The following is a 20772-nucleotide window of genomic DNA, read 5'->3' on the forward strand; positions in this document are numbered from 1 at the left end:
ATCTAGTGAAAATAAACATGTTTTTTTAAAACGTCCCCCATATTTATTGCATTTTTCAATAAGATGAAAATATGTCTATTTATTTCTAGATTTTTTTGTACTGGCCTATATTATTATCATTTTTTTTACTGTACTATGGAGCTTCCATTGTGTCCTGAATGAAGTCATATTGTACTATTTTATAAAGATCAATTAAATAATGCTATCTTGTAAATCATCAGAAGGTTTTAGGATTCAGAAACACCATTAATAATCAAAAACACAGTTTGTTATGAAATTTGAAATGGGCTTAATATTAAAAAGTAGACGCCTTTTCTAGGTCTGCAATCCAATTTAAGCAAATAACTATCTTTTGCTCTTTTGTAAAAAAAGAAAAGAAAGAAAAGAAAAAAAGAAATAAAACCTCTCAGGAGGGAAACAAGGTTGAACGCCAAGGATGGGATTAGAAATATACCTGCCTACCTGCGGAGATCTTTTAAGAATTTAAAGCACATACTTTACATAGTGACTACAAATCAAGTAGCAGCAATGAGCTGTAAATAATTAGTGAGAATTAGTGGCTCAGGTTATTGCTGCACAAGCACTTCAAAAGACAAACCAAAACCACCAAGACATCGTTTACAATGCATTTTTTATTTAAAATGCCTTTAAATAATTAACAGACACAATAAATAAAGTTTGTTACATTAATCCATTTCAGTAGAACATAAATAATATAAGTGGAAAATAAATGGGCAATGTAAATCTGCAAACTCAAATAAATTAAACAGGAATTTGTTGTCTCTGCATTTACATAAATAACAAATTAGACAGATACAGGTTTATAATTTTGTTTCCTCTTCACTTCTTACAGAACAATACATTACTTTGGTCTCAAACTAAAGCCGTGATGCATTAAGGGGAAGGTTCCAGGAAAGTAAAACCAAGCATCATCCGATAGATCACTGTGCCTCGACTTTTAAAAAGTTGCCAGCAACCTCATATCATTTTAGTGCCTTTTGACTCGAGCACTTTCTCACTTTCTCTTAAAAATCATGAATCCCACCCTTTAAGTGCATTTGTTATAACTTCTTTAAAAGAACAAAACTGTGCAGATAAAATGATAAAATCCCTCAAAATCAAACTTTCCCTTTCAGATTATTGATAGGAATTCAGTTTGTCAACTATCTTGTGTTACTTTGTGCAAAATGCTGATGGGAGGTTTAAAATACATTTTCATGCCATTCTTTAAATGACTTCATGATGTCTACATTTTTTTCATAAAAAGCTATAATTCTTTTAAATAGATTTTTTTTAGAACTAAACAGGCACAAGTAAAATTTCTTCTGTATCTCTCAAAACATGCATTGATGCTGCTGGAAGATTAACTTTCGCCCTACATGCTAATCTGAAGTTGAAAAGATTTTTGATAAATGAGAATGAACACGTTTAAAGCCGGTCTAAAAGCTACGTTTTTGTGTCGCTTTTCTTCTGAGATAACAACGTTCAATATGATCCCAGTCAGTGCAGACAGTACAGCGCGTTTCAAAACATGGAATACCTTAAAAGTTCAAGTTTTTCATATTTAGCTGTCTTTCAGTTTCAGCATTTCTGTTTACGTCATAAAAAAACACAGCAGGTAAGACTGATCCAAAATTCTAGGATGTTTCTTATGGTTTGTGTTTGAGAATGTATATGTGCGTGCAAATGATATGTGGGGTCTACACTGGTGTCACGGTGTGGCTTCACTTGTTCTTCTCCTCCAGTCCGCTCTCCGCTCGCAGGGCCTGGCTGCTGGCTGTGATGAAGCTAATCCAGTGTTTCAGGTCTTCGGGAAACTCGGGACACACGATCTGCACACAACCATAAATAGTATTTAGCCGAGTCTATTTATATGGACAAGTAAGTAATGCAAAAATATTCTGATAATCATTTAAAGACAAAGGCTGAAGATTTCCCAGGTTCTGGCATGTCAAAATGTCAACATTTTGTGATAGAAAACTGATTATCTTTCAACTTTTGCTCGTACATAAAGTGACATAACATTGAAGACATCACAAACTTGTAATGGACATTGTAAGCTGTAGTTGGAGTTCAAATGAGACGTGACAATTAGTGAAGCAGTCAGTTTGATGGACTGAAAATTCAGCAGAGCTGCTGTCTATGTTTTAGTCAATAGTAAACAGAGCATTTTAATGATTTGGATTTTTGTTTTGGGAAAATGAAGACATTTTAACGGCCATTATTCAGAATTGTGATTAATCGAAATACTGATCAGCAAATGAATCAATGAGCTGGGCCAATACTGTTCTCCTCACCTTCCTTTTGCAGACAAACTCTATGATGCTCTCTGGACTGCAGCGCACCACGTTCTGCCTGCAGAGCATGATCGCTGAGACAAATCCGTCCGTCTTGGACACGAAGCGCTGCTCCAAGTAAAAGGCCTTGTCGTCCCATCCCACTACTTTGGTCCGAATCTCAAAAGCCTCGCGGAAGGCCAGGGACCGTCGGTACCGGATGGTGGAGGCCCCTACCACCATTTTGGCCCCCAGTTTGTGCGAGGCCATGAACAGTCCGTTCCTCATGTAATGGTGGAAGCGGGCAAAGTCACACTCCCTCAGGTAGCGGGAGTTGTTCATGTGGCCCATGTAGTCCAAGTCGTGGGGGAGGACCGTGCCGTCGATGCTTTGCTCTGCTAGAATGTCCCATATCCGGGGCTGGAACCACGACTGGACAAACACCTGGACTCCGCGCAGGAAGTACCATACATCCACACTGCAGAAGAGCAGGAGGAGGGCACCCAGCACCAGCAGCATCTGGAACATCTCTCTGGAACAACACAGTCAAAATCTTTTTTTCTTTTCATTTTGCCATATTTTAAATTCATACATTTTTAACAAGAAATACAAACAGTCCATTGATTACAATACAATAGCATATAACATCTTAAAACCGGCTACTTTCAAACAAACAAAAAAGAAGAATGTGTCTCTTGTTCTGGCAAATGTTAATCTAAAAAAAAGAGAGCATATTAATTGCAATAGATATATTCTTTCTTGACTTTGTTTGCAGGTGATTAAAAAAAATCAATAACTGGGTAGTAGGCTAAATGCCATTATATCTATACTGTCTGAGCAAAGCGTGACTCGGGCAGACATGTAACCACAGCAACGATATAAATGATCAGCAGGAACCATTTGACCTCATCAATGTCAGAGGAGATGTGCAGACAAACAAGTGGTTGGTGCAATGGACCACCCATCCGCTTGATATGTCAGCTAAAGGTACGGAAGCAGCGTAGTACTCCGGTTCATCCACTTCAACCTTGAGGAACAGGAAGCGTAACGCCGCCCCTGCTGCTGCTCTCAACCTGATGTCACTGACAAATCTGTTAGCTTAGCGGTTAGCTACCAGCACACTCAGTGGCCTTGGACAGACTATAAACCAACCTCTCGACGCTCTAATCGGGTTTCTAAACTGGTGTCAATGTCGACGTAAAATCCATTACCATAAACTCTATAGAATTGCGTTTTCGAGACTGTAAAACTCACCGTGCGTCTGGAAGAGAGTGCTACCATGGGATGCGCTTAACTTGAAGAAACCGGCAGAATGAATGAACATGATTTCCGGGTCTGTGACGACACACCGCACGCAGTTCACAGCAGCATCCCAGTGTTTACATAACCAAGATGTATGTATCAAACCGTCTCCTTCAAATTCTGATCTAATCAGCAACCAGAGATACAATCACTCAAACCTTTCCACCAGAGCTATACATTGGAAATTCATAACCTTTTTTGAGTATAAAACTAATTATACAAGTATAAGGGAATTAATACAGAGAAGCACAATTAGTAAACCTGCCTCTATGTTTTTCTGGAGTAGTACTTGAGTATTTGAGTATAGACTGGGAAAAAAACATAAACATGGAAATTACCAAGGAATATTTGCGTCTTGAAAAAGGTGCAAGAGGTGTCCTTGTCCTAGAGTCTTTTGTAATGAAGTTGATTTGTAATTTATTTGATTTATTTTAACTTGTTTATTATATTTTGTTTGTTAATGGTTTCTGTACTTCCTCGAGCACTTACATTTCCTTGCGACTATTGTTTGAATGGTAATACAACTGTTGTAATGTAAGGTTGAAAGAAATGGGAAAAAAGACAGATAAAGATTAAATTATCATTCAAAATTAAAAATATTCCTCGGAGAAGGAGACATGGCAGAGCTTGCTGCCCAATACCTGTACACATGCCATAACCTGAGGGCCAATGGTGACTCCTAGTAATGGCGATGCATGATGTGCAGCAGTTTAATGAACGTTACACCTACACATTAGAAATATCTTTCCTTGAAGTTCAATTTATTCTAAATGATATGTATCTATGTAGTAGTAAAGCTGTTTTAGTGTGTATAAAATGTGTTATAGATAGTGGGGTTTTGGATTAAATGGCTTTGTGACAATTCTTCTTGGTTATAGAATCTCACACTAATGTTTGCAGTTCCTATTTCTATTATTAAATCATGATGTCCCTTAAAGACAAGTGTCTCCTATGGCAAACAATACAATGTTTAATAATGTAACTGTATATGCATAAGTGAAGTCATGAGAGCGCATCAACAGGACTTCAACACAAACTTGTTTTATTGCTGCGATCATACAAGAGGACAACCTGTATAATCATAATACTAATTCCCTTTAATCCTATTACTCAATACTTTCCTATTACTCAATAAGTATCCTTTTTTACCCACTTTTAAAGTGGGTGTGCAACAGTAGTTCTGCACATTTTCAGAAGTATAGGCACAAGCGTTTTTTTAAGTCAGGTATTTTTGAGCAAATGTCTCTCTCCGAGTGGGCTTTTTTTTATCCTGATCTTGTCGGTCTTAGCAGCTGCCAGTGAAACGCCTCATTTGTTCTTCTCGTCCAGTCCACTCTCGGCCCTCAGAGCCTGGCTGCTGGCGGAGATGAAGTTAACCCAGTGCTGCAGGTCCTCTGGAAACTCAGGGCACGGCACCTGCAAGGAGCAAACCACAGACTCAATGTTTTAACTGATCAAAGAAACTTTTTAAAATGATGTTCAGGAGTCAAATGTGTTGTTTAAATATCTGTTCTTTACCTTCCGCTTACACAGATGCTGCATGATCTTGTCCGGGCTGCTGCGTATGATGCTCTGCTTGCAGTACATGACGGCACACACCAACCCGTCTTTGGTCGACACAAATCTCTGCTCCAGGAAAAAGGCCTTGTCATCCCAAGTGACGATGCGGCTTTTCAGCTCGTAACCCTCGCCTATGTACAGAGCCCTGCGGTAACGGATGGTGGTCGCCCCCACCACCATGGAAGCGCCGAGAGCTCGCAGTGCCTTGAACACACCGTTGCGCATGTAGAGGGAGAAGCGGGCAAAGTCACACTCGCGCAGGTAACGAGCATTGTTCATGTGGCACATGTCGATGTCGTTGGTAGTGACCAAGCCTGTGCTGGTCTGCTCTGCTGTCACATCCCATATCGGAGGCTGGAACCAGGCCCGAATGATTACCGCAGCAACCCGCAGGAAGTACCACACATCCAGGCTGCAGAAGAGAGCCACCAGGGCCGCGAGCACCCACAGCACCCACCACATCTCTCTAGAGAACAGACAGACAATGAAAGAAGCACAGGAAAGCAGTAGGGTTACTTTGATGTGAATAAACATCAAGAGCTAAGGCGGATGTTTGTCTTGTAAGGGTTAAACCAAAAGCCAATTGGATTCCAGTTATTTAAATAAGTTAAAAAATCCATCTACAATTATCAGAGTCTGGTTTATGTCAGAGCAGAACTAGATTTTTTTTTTGCTAAAAATGCTCCAGAATTTATAGGGTTCTCCATAACACAAAGTTATACAAAAAGAATTAAGGACTAAGGGACAACAATGTCTTGGGAGTGCAGAAAGTCATCATACCTTTTATCAAGGATTGAAAACTCATGGGTTGAAACAGCACCATTGTTTTTACAATATAGTACTGAGCAGTTGTGCTTATTTGGTGTTGTGGCCAATCATGAGGTTTAAATGCAACTTCAAAAGTGAGTATCAGTATTCTTTTCAGGAACCATTTGAACTGATTCAGCAAAACATTTGGCTGTGAACAGGTTGAGCAGGAAAGGCATGTGAGGCTACCTCACTCAAGTAGTCAATATGCAGAATAGCCCATTTCAGAATCATATACAGTATCGGATTATAGATGATGCATTAATTAAAGCTTCAACGGGTTTAGATAGTCCTGGAGCTGGACTATAATAATATATCATAATCTATTTATTGGTTAGTATTTTGTAATAATACAAGTCTGTAAAGAAACCAGTTTTTAAGCTACCAGGTATGTGATGGTTTAAAAAACACAATATTTGCCTGCAAAATGTGTGTTTAGTAGCCTAAGTCTAACGTCAAAATGCAATGGAAGGTCAAATAAGGAAATAATTTCAAATGAATCACTAATCCCACCAATTAAAGTTTGCTATGGCTAAACTATGAGGTTATTGCCAGCTCCATAACATTTTAATTAATACCGATACATACATCAACGTAAACATGATACATTGAGTTTAGTTAAAACTAGGCCTCCAGTCTAATAGTAATATTTGTGTCAGAATTGCCATTCACAAAAGTTGAAAATAAAGCCATAACATTTTAAAATGTCTAAATACAAGCCAACATGTCCCGTGGTAAAAGTACCTGTTGGGGTTATATCCGTAGTTTCTTAGTTTAGTTTTACTGCGAACGTGAACATACTCAGAAAGTAAATAAACTCAACAGTATGAACTTTTGATAGGTAAACTCACCTTCTGTCTTGGTCTTATCTCCCCGTTTAACTAAATTCACCGAGTCCACTTCCCTCAGTCCATTTATATTACTCAAAACTGCAAAGTAGAGTTTTAAAACACATTTCAAACGCTTCCGACGTCAGCCTTCAAAATAAAAGCACCGCTGACCGCTTCAATCTATGGTTGCGTTCCGAATCGCACTTTCTTTTTTCTATTCTACATACTACATCCGATGATAAAAATAATCTAGTTAGGATGCAGTGGGCATACTATTGGGACATACTTTACTCTCTTATTTCATAACATTGGGCCTTGATCTTGCCTCTTGCTTAATTATATCCGTCGCATCCCCGTTTGTTTTCATATGGAGGCTTCGTCGATGTGACGTCACTTCGCGTGCGCACTGGATTGTGGGTCAGAATCGCCCAAATAGGACGCAGTTTTCAACATAGACATAATACATTAAATAATTATTATGTCTATGGTTTTCAACACTAACAATCTTGGCATGAAGTAGGACATCCGGGTACTTCTAACCATCCTAAATCTGGCCACAAGAATCGGGACATCCTAAATCTTTTTTCTACATACTATATAGTAGGAAGTATGCGATTCGGAACGCAACCTATGTTTAAATCTTTTATACCATCTATGGTTTCAATCAGAAAAAAAGCGAACAAACGTGAACTTACCGAATATATATCTTAATCAGGTCTTTTTTGTTTGTAAATTGACATTCAGACATCGCATATGGGCATATAATGTATTTTTTTTGTTTGTTTACTTATTCATGGGGATTTAATTTCATAAGTGATTCACTTCCTCTCTTATTTTGGTGTCCATAGGAAAGCAGGACATGACGTAGGGGCAGGAAAAATACTCCATAGTGGTGGAATTTAACAAAGTAATACATTTACAGTACTTGATAGTATTTCTCTTTTAATGCCACTGTGTACTTATCACCTTTCCTTTCTTTTAACAAACCAAACTAATAATTCAACTGCAAAACAGATATAGTTTACATCACAGTGGACATTTTCAGCATTTAGTAGTACATTTACTTTTATTAGCCTACATGTATTTACTTCACTCTCAATGCAGAATTTTACTTGTATCTATTAATTTCTAGTGTGATATTATTTTATCACCAATGACCTGCATACTTCCCCTCACACTGGCTAACAATTGTGTTATATTATGAAAGTGATATTTTAGTAAAATATTTGATTAATTATCTGTGTAATTAAAAATTCTGTGCATTTGGAATTGATTTGAGAAATTAGTTTATTTACTTTACAAAAATGTTTCATCCATCACTCAATCCTCCTTTTGCTCATCCTTTATTTTTATGCTATCACTTATAAAGACACGTACAATGAACTCTTATTCCTTATAACTCAAGAAAATAATTCACAATTCTAAATACAATATATTTGTGGGATTAAATAGTGAAAAGGGAAAGTGGCTCAACAGAGAAAACAAATATATAGTTTATACTTAAAACTGATATGTATAATTATCATAACGCAGTTAAAACTAGAACTTTATTAACTTCTGAAATTCTAAGAAAGGACAATGATTAACAAAGGTTGACAGTAGATTATGATCTCTTGACTTGATTTGTTCTTTTACTCGGGCGACTTAATTTGACGAGACCGATGATCCATCACCATTTTCTTCATGTCCACGTCTGCCATGATGAAACCCATCTCCAGCTCATGTCCGATGCCAGCCAGCGGCTCGTACTTGTGGCTGTAAAAAAAAAAAAAAAAAAAAAAAGCATTCAACTGGGAAAACACATGGTAACAGGTTGGTTGGGGTTTTATTTACACTCCCTTCATTTCAAAGGAGGCCAAAGTGTTGACTATGACATGGTAGACCTATTTCATTACATACACTTTGAGATGTGCTTGAAGCCATTTAAAGCTGGGTTCATATTCAACCATGTGTTTTCTAGAAAAATACATTACAGGTTACTCACTTTAAAATCATTGTTAACAGTTCCAAATGAACTTACTGTTTGAGGTGTTCCTCTAAGGCCTTGCGTTCGTACACAGTGCCATATACGGTTTTCACAGGATCAATAAACATCTTCTTGGTGAGTGGACAGATCAGATGTTGGGGAATAAACTGTGGCACAGGATCCACCAACGTCTTTAAATACAATAACACAGAAAATAAACATTACAATGCAGTTTGATGTAAAATCTGTATGATGCGAAATGTGTAATATATAGATGGTATCCACTATAAGAGTGTGAGTGACATATCAGAGACAGAAAGACCGAGAATGAAAGAGAGATAGACAGAAGACAGATGTCTTTAGATGAGCCCATTTACTTTCTCTATATCGTCCAGTGAGTTTGCTGCAGTGTCCCTCGTATGTTTCTCAGCTTCTCGTTCATACGTCTCGCGGTTTGTCATGAATTCTTCAGCCAAAATGCTTCAAAAAGGAAAAAAAAAATGAACATGTTAGTCTAGATCACGTCATGTCAATTTTATTGATACAGCCAAAGTTCACAACTGTCTCAGGAGGCCTTTTTTATAAAACAGTTGTCTGACCTGTCCAGTGGATCCTCTGGCTCAGGGATGATGAGCAGTCCATACACAGCTTCCAGGATCTCTCTCATGGTGATGTGGGCATTGTAGTTGCGGTCAAATATGTTGTGGCAGATACGGCCCACACTGTTGACATTGCAGTGGTACAGCTGTCATCATGTTAAGAAAATGTTGCTGGAAAAGTAAAATAAACATGCATAGCCAACTAACTCCCAATGATACTTCATTAGTAACAAGGAAAAATACTTCTGCAAATGCAATGTGTCTGCATATGTGTCTACATGTGAAGCAAAGCAAAACAATAAAAAAAAAAAATCAGTTGTTTGTATTAGGGCAGGATACTTGAGTGACAAAGCGGATGAGTGGCGGCTTCACTGGGTAGTCGCGACCAAAGTCGCAGTACAGCTCAAACACTCCCCTCTCATAGGGTGTGTCAGGAGGGCCCTGCATCAGGATCTTCCAGAACGCTGAAAAGATTATAAAATAAAAGCCTGAACTTGGTTAATAAATAATGAACTTGTTTTTCATGAGCTCTGATCCCGAGTCTGAAACGACTAGGTTCACCATAGAATTTGTCATTTTAAATAGAGCAATGAATACGAGTGTATAATAGTTTCTAAAATGTAACAAAATCATGACATAAAAGGTAAGACATTAAGTAATATGACAACAAAAACATGAGAATAAAGAAAAAACTGTTGTGATGTGCGAAGTAAAACTATGGAGTTACTGATATAAAGAGTGGGGTATGTCTAATCATATGTATGTACAGTATGCATGTATGTATTGTCCCATCGTGTTTGTCTTTATGCGCACAGACAGAAAATAAATTACAAAAGGCACCAAAAATGAGATAACATGCCACTCACTGAAGTCTGACTCTGATGGAAAGACTCTGAAGAAGGGATGTGGGTCACAATGCAGGCTCCTCAGCTCCTCCAGGATACGTTTGTCCTTCTCCAAATACCAGCTGCTCTTTGACTTTTCAAAATTCTTTTTCAGAACACTATAAAGAAAGCTCTGCATCAGACACTTAATGGGTCAACACTTAAAGACATTAAATACGCCCCAAAAATAAATACTTACCTCTCTGTCACAGTCACTTTTTCATTTATCTGGTATGGCAAAGCTGTCTCTGGATACTCATCATACCCATGAGCGGCAAAGGTGCTCAACAGAATATCCTATAAAATGACAGGGAAAGACGAGAAGGACGCTTCAAGACAATGTGCAGGGTTTATGCCGGTGTGTTTAATTTTCTTATCATTTACAACAGAACGGTGGATAACGACCTTCATAACTGACCTGACTGATGGAAGATGGGTCGAGCTTTTCCTTGAGTTTCCTCTGTTCCAAAGACAGAACCGTCTCGATCTCAAAGAGCCTCAGCCCATCTTTGGTTGTCTGTGGTTTGAAACAGCAACCACCTGGAAGCAAAGCGAAGGAGCGGTAGAGACATCAATAAACATCAAACAATGATTTGGGAAATAATTCTGATGACAACTTTTCTGACGTATATCATTTCCAAATCTCCAGGTCAATAATCACAGTTTCGTGGAGTAGACTCCATGTCTTTAGAAAGGTAACCTGTTATGGAGTTAGTTACCTAAAGTGCTTCCTTGAGCCCTTTTTAACAGTAGCAAAAAACTAATCTACCAGTGTGTTTCCTAAGCTGGGCTAGAGCATTTCTATTTCCAATGGACTTTCAGACTGTCCACTTGTCATACAGCTGCCTGTGCCTTTTACAGTGCTGATAAAGGTTTGTGGTGTTGCCTGGTGATGTGGCAACCGTTTCACCACAGGCCTTACACAATAACTCATCTTGTTGAATATCTTTTGTCCCTTACCTGAAAAACTCTAAACTGTCCATAGTGCTTAAGAACATTTTCCTGCAACACAAATGTATGTATTTTCCTAGCATTTGACAAATAAGTTACTGTTGTGCATATACTCAGTCCACTTTGGACACTTCTGATTGGTGAGCATGACTGGAACACAAGGAATGCAAACCATACCTGTTGCATTGCTGATTCCATGCAGCATATTGTTCTCCACATTTCCAAGGAGGACTGAATCCACAACGATGTCAGATTTGAGCAGTTTGGCTGTAACAGCATCTGGCTCTATGGACGATCTATTGAAAGATTGATGCCATCAACATAACTAAAAATATCATAATCTGTTGTTTTAATCATTTTAAGTCATTGTTGAGTCATGACAGCTCACGGTAACAGGTCAATACAAACGCTAAAGTAATTTACCCAGAATCATTTCCATCAGTGAGACACATGATGTGAAGTCTACAGTCTGGGAACCTGGTCTTGACCTTCTCCAACTCTATTGCCCCGCGTCGTAGGGCGTCGTACAGCAGAGTACATCCACTTGCCTCGAGGGTACGAATATGTTTCTATAAATGTATAAATACACACACTATGCTGCATTATACCCAGATGATACATTTCACGAAAAATAAAAAAAAGAACCCAGCACAGATCCTGGATGGGTCTGATGCACTGAATTTACCTTGAACGTTTCCAGGTTTTCAGTGAAGGTGTGGAGAGTCTTCACCATGGAGTCGAACTTCACAAGGCTAATGACATGATAAAAGTCATAGGCCATTGTCCTTGTTGCAAAGTTGTCAAAGAGCTCTTTCACAACGTTGATCTTCTTTATTTCTGAACTTCCGTAGCACTCTTCTTCCATGGAAGAGCTTGTGTCTATCAGCACCTGAAGAAGACCAGAGTAAGCCTACTGTGAAAACTTACTTTACAATTATTTTCAAATGGCTGTTTGTTCCCTGTAGTGGTTATGATTTGTAATGTTTGAAGGATTTACATAATATTATCCTCTGATATTCAACTATACTTTGTGTGACATTGCGTCCAAAAAAAATGAAAAATGTTCATGTCAGTCCCACATTTTTCAAAAGAAATGTTCAAATGATACCAGTATGGCCTCTTTTGGAGTCCTGGTTGTGACAAACGTTTGGTCATCTCTATGGTCGCCAGTCCTGTGGTGAATGTCAAAAGAGTTATCAATAAGCAAAATATTATTGATACTTTTACAGAAGTTCATACAGTATGTGTAAAAAAAAAAAAGCACATACCAGCAGTTGTACAGTTAACTGCTGCTACGTCTGTCCTCATTATTTTGGAAAATGGCAATCTGCCGGCCATTTAGTGTGCAGGCGAAAGAAAAAGTAAAAACCTTTGTACGAATGTAGTCTTTATTTCATTATACATGTTGAAAATACGCTCTCCTCGTATGATGCTGTTATTCACCAAAATATAATGCAACCCCACTTTTATATTGTTATTTCTTGTCATTAATGCATCTAAGCATAATGCATTGAGTTAATTTTTTTTATAAAGTTGCAAAAATACAGATGCACAGTTCTGCACAGTCCCAATTCCTCCAAGAAGAAATATTGCATGAGAGCGCCTCCCTGATGCCGGAAAACATGAGGTGGATAAACACCACTGCAAGGTACATACCTGGCTGCCAACAGATTCAAATCCACTGTTTTACGTTTGCCATCCAAACAATCATGCACATTAATCATATCAGGGGATCCTTTTTCTTTGTGCAAAGACACGCCAAGGTTGTCTGATAAAAGATTAGAAAAAAAAACCGCATTAAATAAAGCAATGTACGTTACAAAGTTTCCTTCAAACATGTCACTATATAACAGAGGCAATAAGGAAACCAATGAGAAGCTCCATTCAGATGGTATAGAATGAAATTCATAGAATTGACAGCTTTCTGCAGGGACTATTATTATGCATCAAGGTTAATACAGTTCATCTAACTAACAAGTAACTACAGCTGTCCCGAATATTTCCCTCTGAAGTGATAGAGTATAAGTATAAAGTTGCTGAAGTTGAAAATACTCTAACACTTACTAAAGTACTATGTTTAAGTCCAGTTTTGAGGTATTTGTACTTATTTCCACAACTGATTGGATCTTTATGTCTTGGCCAATGCAACTGGCTGCCGTAAATCTTGACACCACCAGTCTTTGGGCTTTTATAAAGATTAGGATTAGTTTGGATTAGGGATGGCCATCTAGAATTTCTTCTTTAACCGGTTAACCACAATAATTAACGGTTATTAACCGGTTAACCGTTAAGATTTAATGAAGCCTATTTCTAGTGAAGCATTATTGCAGGGCTCCCAACCTTCTTTGTTCCAAGGACCGGAATATTCAACTAAAAGCAATTCAGGGACCAGTAGCCTATGTAAATGCATTTTGACACAGTTCACTTTATTGCATCCGGTTTAGCGATATCAAAATAAGAGTCCGGATTTGAAAAATATTATAATTTTTTTTTTTTACCGTTTAACCTTAATTATTAACCAGTTAAAGATATTCCTAACGGTTAACAGGTTAACCATGGTCATCCCTAGTTTGGATGCACATCAGACAGTGTGTCTTATCCTTTAAGGATACAATGCAATTTGAAACCTACACGTACACTTTTAGAAATTATCCATCCAGTGGTTAAGTACCTTCACTCAGTAAAACAAGGCGCATCCAACTGTGTCCTAGCTCCTTCAGATGTAGAGGTGGGGTCACATTGAGGTATGCATTAGTGGGAGATTTCAGTTTTTCCACCATGCTTCCAAAAGTAGTTTTCTTCTTTATCCGAAAGCTGCCGTTTAAACATTGTACAGGTTAGTTAAAAAAAAAAAAAAAGGGTTCAAGTAGGGCTGGGCAATATAGGCTTAAATCAATATCTCAATATTTTTGGACTATATCTCGATACATATCTCGATATATTTAAAATCTCTAATGCACATAATAAATGCTCAATTTAATTTATCTTTTGCATAACATCACACCAGTTATATGATTTAAATAGTCCCTGCAAAATGTGTCTGCACTAACGATGCGACATGAAACAGCTTGTTCATATTCTTTAGTGCTTTCTATTGGAACAATTTGAGACTTGCACATGGCAAAGAGTTTGCGCATTTTATTGATTATTCCACATCCTTCACCACTCCCATACAATGGATCCAGCACTATTTTATTTGGAAACATATTTGTATTTTTCCATCTTCTGTTAATCTGTAAAGTGGGGACACTAGTTATGACTCATTACAACCACTAACTAATTGTTTATCACCATTAACCCCCTAAAAACAGCAGTATCACGTTACATGCAGAACAGGTTTTGCTCCATAATATTATGTTTTATTTTATAAAAAAATTCAGGCAAATTTACTTTTCATAGACTTTTCGTTCATTGTTAATGGTGCGCACCTCCATTGGTGCTGCCATGGACGTTTTATAAGCAGCTGCCCATAATAAATGTGCCGCCGTGGTTGTGTGACGTCGGAACAAACTCAACATGAGGTCGGGGAAATCGTCCGCCCCCCCCCCCCCCCCCCCCGGCGCTCGTTCGCCTGTGTAGCCTTCCTCTCATAAGCATGGACCTCTAAAAAAGGACCAGGCAGTGTACGGCGGCCTCATGCGCGCCCCCCTCCCTTTCGCCTGTCATGAGAGGCCGTCTCGTCTTTTTTTCTACCCCTCTTGTAGTTTTCAGATAGCGGTAAAAGCAAACACACTCAGCGTGCACTGCAGACTACGTCACAGGTGTGCACCCAGGAGACTCAGGGTGGATGGGAGGGGGGAGTGAGTGAGTTGCCAATGCATGCAAGTCTGTGAGGCAGAGAGCCACAGGAAAGAGCGAGAGAAGCGAACACCAGCGAGTGTGCCGGTGGCAGCAAAAATAACCACATTATGTGCCAGTTTGTATTCGATGTCGCGATAGGGTCATTTTATACATCCTGTGGAGAACATCTCGCGATATATCGCCCAGCCCTAGGTTCAAGTCTAAATCTTTAGCTAACATATAAACATATTGAGATTTGACACTAAACGAATGAGACAGTTGAGCTCAGGCTGTTTGGACAATAAAGCACATCAACTATAGGTAACTTAAAGTCCGTCAGTGAATTACTGTTGTATTATTATTGTACTAAACACCTGACACTTGCTCTTTCTGACAGAGAGACAGAGGTGAAATGGGGCAGAGAGGGGAGTGACATGCAGAGAACGACCGCGGGCGGAAATCGAACCCGGGTCTGCTGCTGGGCCCGGCCCGGGGGGAGGGGGGGGGACGCCCTACCAACTGAGCTAAGGGTGCCCCGAAGAATGCACTTTCAACTGAGGGTTGTTATCTCCATTGTTTTTGATGTTAGGTATGGGACAATATAAAAATGTCATGACAACTTAACTTGTTTGAGCACCCACCACCATTGGATTACTGACAGTAATCAGCCACAACCGGACAATCTGGAAATATAGGTGATTGTCCAACCGCATTACAGCAAAATGTAAACTCTGCACCATTTAGCCACCAAACTATAAGGCTCCAAGAGTAGAAAAACATATACAAGTTTGGTCAGTCAGTCTATAAAATTTCATATCCTGTCCCCAACATTTCAGCCTGAAGATTTTGACTTTTTGTTGGTTGACTGACAACAGCAAAAAGCATCTCATTTAAGGAAAAGTTAAAATCCGATGATGATACTTACTTTTGGCCGGTCATCTTGCCATGGTGAATCCAGAGAGGGTAGGTTTTGATGGATGGAGGCAAACTGAGCAGGATTTTTTCAATGTCTTTGGCTTTCTGTATTGAGGTTTCTCGCAAAATCTCCTCAGTGCAATTTGGAATTTTCTCTCCATCTAAACAAATGATAGAGAACGAGGTGAAGCCAATAGCAAAGTTCACTAACAAACACAGTTCAGATTTTTTTTTTAGTTTGTAATGCTGAAGAGCAAAACAGCAAACTGTGGGTCTGCTTTCCTAATTGCCCCATTTTAAAAAAAATCTAGGAATAAACTGTCACTTCAAACTTAAAGTGTGTGAAAACGTTTATGATGTGTTCATGTTTTACCTTTGATTTTCTGGAGAACGTCTGCTCGCTCAAAGACACCAGGCACTCCAGGTACTCTGACTGGTTCACAGAAACGTCTGCCATTTTCAGATGCAAGAGCGATGGGTGCAAAGTACTCTTGGTCTGATTTCTGTTTCTGTTGAAATAAGGCCACACCGAAGCTGTAATTATTTTAGAGATCTACCGGTACCATTTCTGGCAACTTATATTGATATCCCAACACAATAAAGTTTGAAATCTCTAAGGTCAAGTCATATGTCAACATCTTCATACCTCTGCTTCTGATTTGAGATGAGCCCAGCAATACAGCGAGTTCTCAAAGACATCCAGGTCCGCAATGAGTTTATCCCCTCGCTGTGTGCAACGTTGAGGCAAAAGCTCTCTAAAGAGATGGTACAAGCCTTCAACGACTGAAACCTACAACAGAAAGAACAACCACATGGGTAATAGCAAGTAAACGTAATAACAAGTTTCTTTTCACCCACTTCAAAAAAGTTCAATATAATTGATAATTAACGGTGACACTTGTGCATATCATTTACCTTCTGATTCCTGGTTAAAGTTTCATTCCTGCAGAGCAACTGATGCAAACTTTGGGCAAGAGGGTTACATCCAGTCAGTTTTCGTATGTAGGAGATCAGTTCCTTCTGTTGCTTTTTTGTATATTGGTTTTTCTAGGGGAATAAATGTATGTAAGGACAGGATAAAGCTCACAGAAGAAAGTAGATTATAAAAGTAGCAACTTTATTGCAAGGTTTCCCATATTTCTACTAGTCTACTGCCATTCTACGCAGTGGGGCGTTGAGCTAAATGCTAATGTCAGCAGGGGAATGTACACATGTTCCCCAGTTCAATATCCTGTTGACACTCAGCACTTAGACATTTGCAAAGATTTTATTTAATCAGGGATTCATTTTCCCAGGGCCCAATGTTCACCTCCATGCCATGTTCCTTGAACATGCCAATACATTAGGGATGCACATGACTAGTCGGTTAAACATTTAAACGCCTGCTCCCTCACTAGTCGGCACCAGAAATACTAGTCGGTTAGTAATTTATTGCACAGCAGGACGTGGTAAAGTAGCAGCACTTGAACATTAAAGGTGTGAGAATCATAGACTGTGCGATAATGCCCGTGGGTAGGACGGAAAAGATTAAAAGGTAATAAGAGTGCAAAGCAAAAAGGCTTTCTTTACCGCCGCAATAAGGCACAGCATTCAGCCTTGTTTTTCTTTTCTTATCGTCTCCCGTCAGTTTGTTAAAATGCAATTAACATGCTGCGGCGGAAACGAAAATAAAACATAAATTAGAACAAGCTGGACCCGCTGGTAAGCAAACAGTACAGCACTAAAGTTTATATATAAACTTTATAAAAGATACTTTAAGTAACTATCTCTGCCCAGGCAACAACTTCTTACTTGGATCGTTTCACAGAGCGTAAATCCATCCGGTATTGTATTAATGTGCACAATCTTATTAATAAACAGTTCTCCGCAAATGAGAACTGCATTTACATTAACAGCATGGTAATTGTCTACAAGAACTTTAAGGAGGGACTGTCCACATGTCTGCTTGCTGGCAGCCTGGCTAAAAGCAAAATGACAAGATTAGTTTCTGGGTAAATATTAGCTGCTTTCCGAGAAAGAGTTATCAACACTGCACTGTAGTACTGATAGTCTGTATTGAAATAATACTTACAACAACGTAAAGGGAAGACAAGAACACACTGATTCCCTTCTGGGTTTGTTGGACTAAAGGAACCACATCGTTGATGAAGAACGTCTGGTTGTCCGTAGTTTCATCAGAGAAGGTTGATAGAGAGAAGGAGACAGTCGACGTGTCACAGAGTCCACAGCTCTGCAGCGTGTCCCCAGCGCAGTGTTGTCCTCTGAAGACGGAGGAAATGTACAAGTTAATACATCTGGGAGGGTCACAGGTCATAATATGAAAAGTATCAATGCTTGCTGTGCCAATTCTGCATTACCTGTAGTAAAGGACATGTGCTGGGATTCCACTTTCAATTGCCAACTTGAGTCTCAGAGTGGTTAAGGTGTCACTTTCCAAGTTTACTCTCACCTCATAATCCCCCTGTATAAAATGAGTTCAGAGTTTATCAAAATAAATAATAATTTACAACTACAGTATATAGACAATGTAATCTCAGGGCCCTAAGGCCTGCCTGCAGTAGCTTGGCAAGGCAGATGAAATTTCAAATTAACATTTTTTGTTGATTAAAAACATAAATAGGGTAGTTTCTGATCTATTATTGTTTGAATGGTCTTTGATAATAAAAATTAATCCGAATTTTGGATTTTCCCACATCAACAAAACATATTAAGCCTATACAATATGCATCATGATCAATATACAGTAGTTAGGACCAACCCTGAGCATGATGTGGCATCGAACCATGTCGTCTCCAAAGCTTTCAACAACCTCTCGCTTTGGTATCTGAGGAGCCTGTTTCAGGTTTTCCTTTGGTGTAAATATGGCGTAAACCACAGCTCCATTTGGAATGTGTCTGTCTTTCAAGGACCCTGTTTGAGGAGACAACTTTAAGTAAAATGAAATAAAAAATCCTGGCAATATAAACGTAAACATCTAGCAACCGTCACTGCAAAAGTGGTTAATATAAGGTGTGCTTACATGTGTTGAAGAAGGGATCGTCTGTCAGAGGCATCCCATCGAGGGTGTAGAGACAGACTCCTTTGGCATTGCCAACACTTTCAAGATGGCCTATCCTTAACATCAGGTCCTCCACTGTGTTTTGCATTGGATCCATATCTGCATGTTCAACATACATAACTGTTAAGTTGATTGGTTATATGTGGACGTCAGCATATTCTGAACAATGATCGCTGTAACACAATCATCACTAATACAACCGAGCGATGACAGAAAGATCTGTTCCTCACCTTTAATTTGTTTTGGTCCAGAACATTTGGGGAATGAGTACTGCACGCAGAACGACTCCAAGGATTTTTGCACAGGCGTCACAGTTTGAACTTGTCGCTCAGGAGCTCTGAGTCTTTGAATGAAGTTTTTCATCACAGCGAAACGATTCTTCTCCACATGACTTAAACCTGCAAAAATGGTTAATATTTCAGTAACTGAGTAAATGCTAATGGTTTTTACTAATTGTCAGCTTACCTGTGTTACTTGGTGTTAAGGCAGATACTGATTACATAACTTGCCCACTGGCAGCACAGTGTTTTTTTAAATGTTTTAATATATATAAAAGCCATGCGTTTCATTTTTGCACATCATTGGTAGGGCCCACATTCATTAGCCTGAATAAAAACTCGATAGTACAATACTAATTATAACTTCTTAGAAAACAATGCAGCAGCAGAGCAGCAGAGTAATCACATGACGAGATGGCAGTTTACCAACAAGACGATAAAGGATGATTTGGTTTTCAAAGTGTAAAGAAAAAGAGCTTATTTGTCAATATTTGATTTTGAATATAAATCCAATGCTAACAGGGAACCTGACTATTTAAACAAGACAATGTGCAAACTGATGAAGGTGGCAGCAATGGCAGGTGATACTTCTAATGTAGGCCTACACACACACACACACACACACACACACACACACACACACACAAACAGCTGTAAAGTGTTAAACAAAACATACCACATGTGGGTTTAATTGGCAGCCAAAATGTTTTTACAGTCGTTTTAAGTTGAGGTTCCACTCACCGATGCTGTTCAGATCTTCATCTGTGATGCCATCCAGGAAGTCTCTTTCATCCTTTACACCCAACTGGAAAAATGTGTTGTAGTAAGATTCCAGCCTGTACTTCTCAAGTACATTGAATATGGCACCCATCTAAAACAAGAAACACCAAGACACTTCATTTACTGTGATGGAAAGAGAGCTAGAATATTATACTTGAGTAAAAATAAATGTTTGTAGAAATGCAATTTGATTCAAGATTAAAAAAATAAATAATAATAATAATAATAATATGTGTTCCAAGTAAACAAACTATTGGAACAACTGCTGTCGAAACAAATAATAAATGTGTTGGCCATTTATGGCCTGTGCAGTAAACTTGATTGACAACTGGAAACAGGACAATACAAAAATGACGGACAATAAAGTAGATTATTGCCTTTAATGACGCTCCAGTCAAGAAAAAAATACGACTTCCCAGTTGTCATGAACGCTTTGAAGTCGGATATCGGACATTATAACTGGGAAATCCTCGGCTTCCGAGTTGTATGGGTATGGAAGGTATGGAACTATGAAAATTGAACGCAGCAGTATATAGTCACGTGACATGGGCGGTAATGGGTGGTGGGTCTTTGTGTGTTTGTTTGTCTATCTCTATCTACGTTGTTTTTTTCAAACAACTTGCAGGACAGTTTCTCCCATCTTTCACTGTGTTTAGTATCTATTTCGGGTATTTTTTTTTCACTGGCCTGGGTCATATGATAAGCTAGGCCTGCTGAAAAAGGGCCTATTAGCCGGCCTAACAGTAGGCCTATATTTATTTTTAAAATATTTTTGTAAAAATAAAT

The 20772-nt window shown here is 38.7% G+C and overlaps 3 protein-coding genes across 3 annotated transcripts; all 3 read right to left on the minus strand.

The window, feature by feature from the left end:
- Window positions 1–633: 633 nt before the first annotated feature.
- Window positions 634–3598, minus strand: LOC307255861 (protein THEM6-like). The gene is made up of 3 exons (XM_080034670.1): window positions 3531–3598; window positions 2298–2808; window positions 634–1832 (listed from the first exon to the last, which is right to left on the minus strand). The coding sequence occupies exons 2-3, from the start codon at window positions 2802–2804 to the stop codon at window positions 1725–1727; spliced, it is 615 nt and encodes a 204-aa protein (XP_079890796.1). The 5' UTR covers window positions 2805–2808; window positions 3531–3598; the 3' UTR covers window positions 634–1724.
- Window positions 3599–4633: 1035 nt separating this feature from the next.
- LOC307255862 (protein THEM6-like) lies at window positions 4634–6892 on the minus strand. Its single transcript, XM_080034671.1, has 3 exons — window positions 6797–6892; window positions 5097–5604; window positions 4634–4994 (listed from the first exon to the last, which is right to left on the minus strand). Exons 2-3 carry the CDS (start codon window positions 5598–5600, stop codon window positions 4887–4889), a joined length of 612 nt encoding a protein of 203 aa, XP_079890797.1. The 5' UTR covers window positions 5601–5604; window positions 6797–6892; the 3' UTR covers window positions 4634–4886.
- A 1514-nt stretch (window positions 6893–8406) lies between these two features.
- On the minus strand, window positions 8407–20057 carry LOC307255441 (uncharacterized protein; the record flags this gene model as incomplete). The annotated part of the gene is made up of 24 exons (XM_080034123.1): window positions 19948–20057; window positions 19159–19326; window positions 18890–19027; window positions 18629–18780; window positions 18228–18331; window positions 17942–18131; window positions 16786–16917; window positions 16517–16660; window positions 16244–16379; window positions 15881–16031; window positions 13847–13989; window positions 12832–12943; window positions 12284–12347; window positions 11861–12064; window positions 11599–11744; window positions 11353–11471; window positions 10643–10764; window positions 10424–10521; window positions 10207–10343; window positions 9680–9804; window positions 9341–9486; window positions 9119–9221; window positions 8796–8932; window positions 8407–8530 (listed from the first exon to the last, which is right to left on the minus strand). The coding sequence occupies exons 2-24, from the start codon at window positions 19289–19291 to the stop codon at window positions 8407–8409; spliced, it is 3060 nt and encodes a 1019-aa protein (XP_079890249.1). The 5' UTR covers window positions 19292–19326; window positions 19948–20057.
- Window positions 20058–20772: the final 715 nt, after the last annotated feature.

Source organism: Ammodytes marinus (genome assembly GCF_949987685.1).
Source record: "Ammodytes marinus genome assembly, chromosome: 9".
Classification (NCBI taxonomy): Eukaryota; Metazoa; Chordata; class Actinopteri; order Uranoscopiformes; family Ammodytidae; genus Ammodytes; species Ammodytes marinus.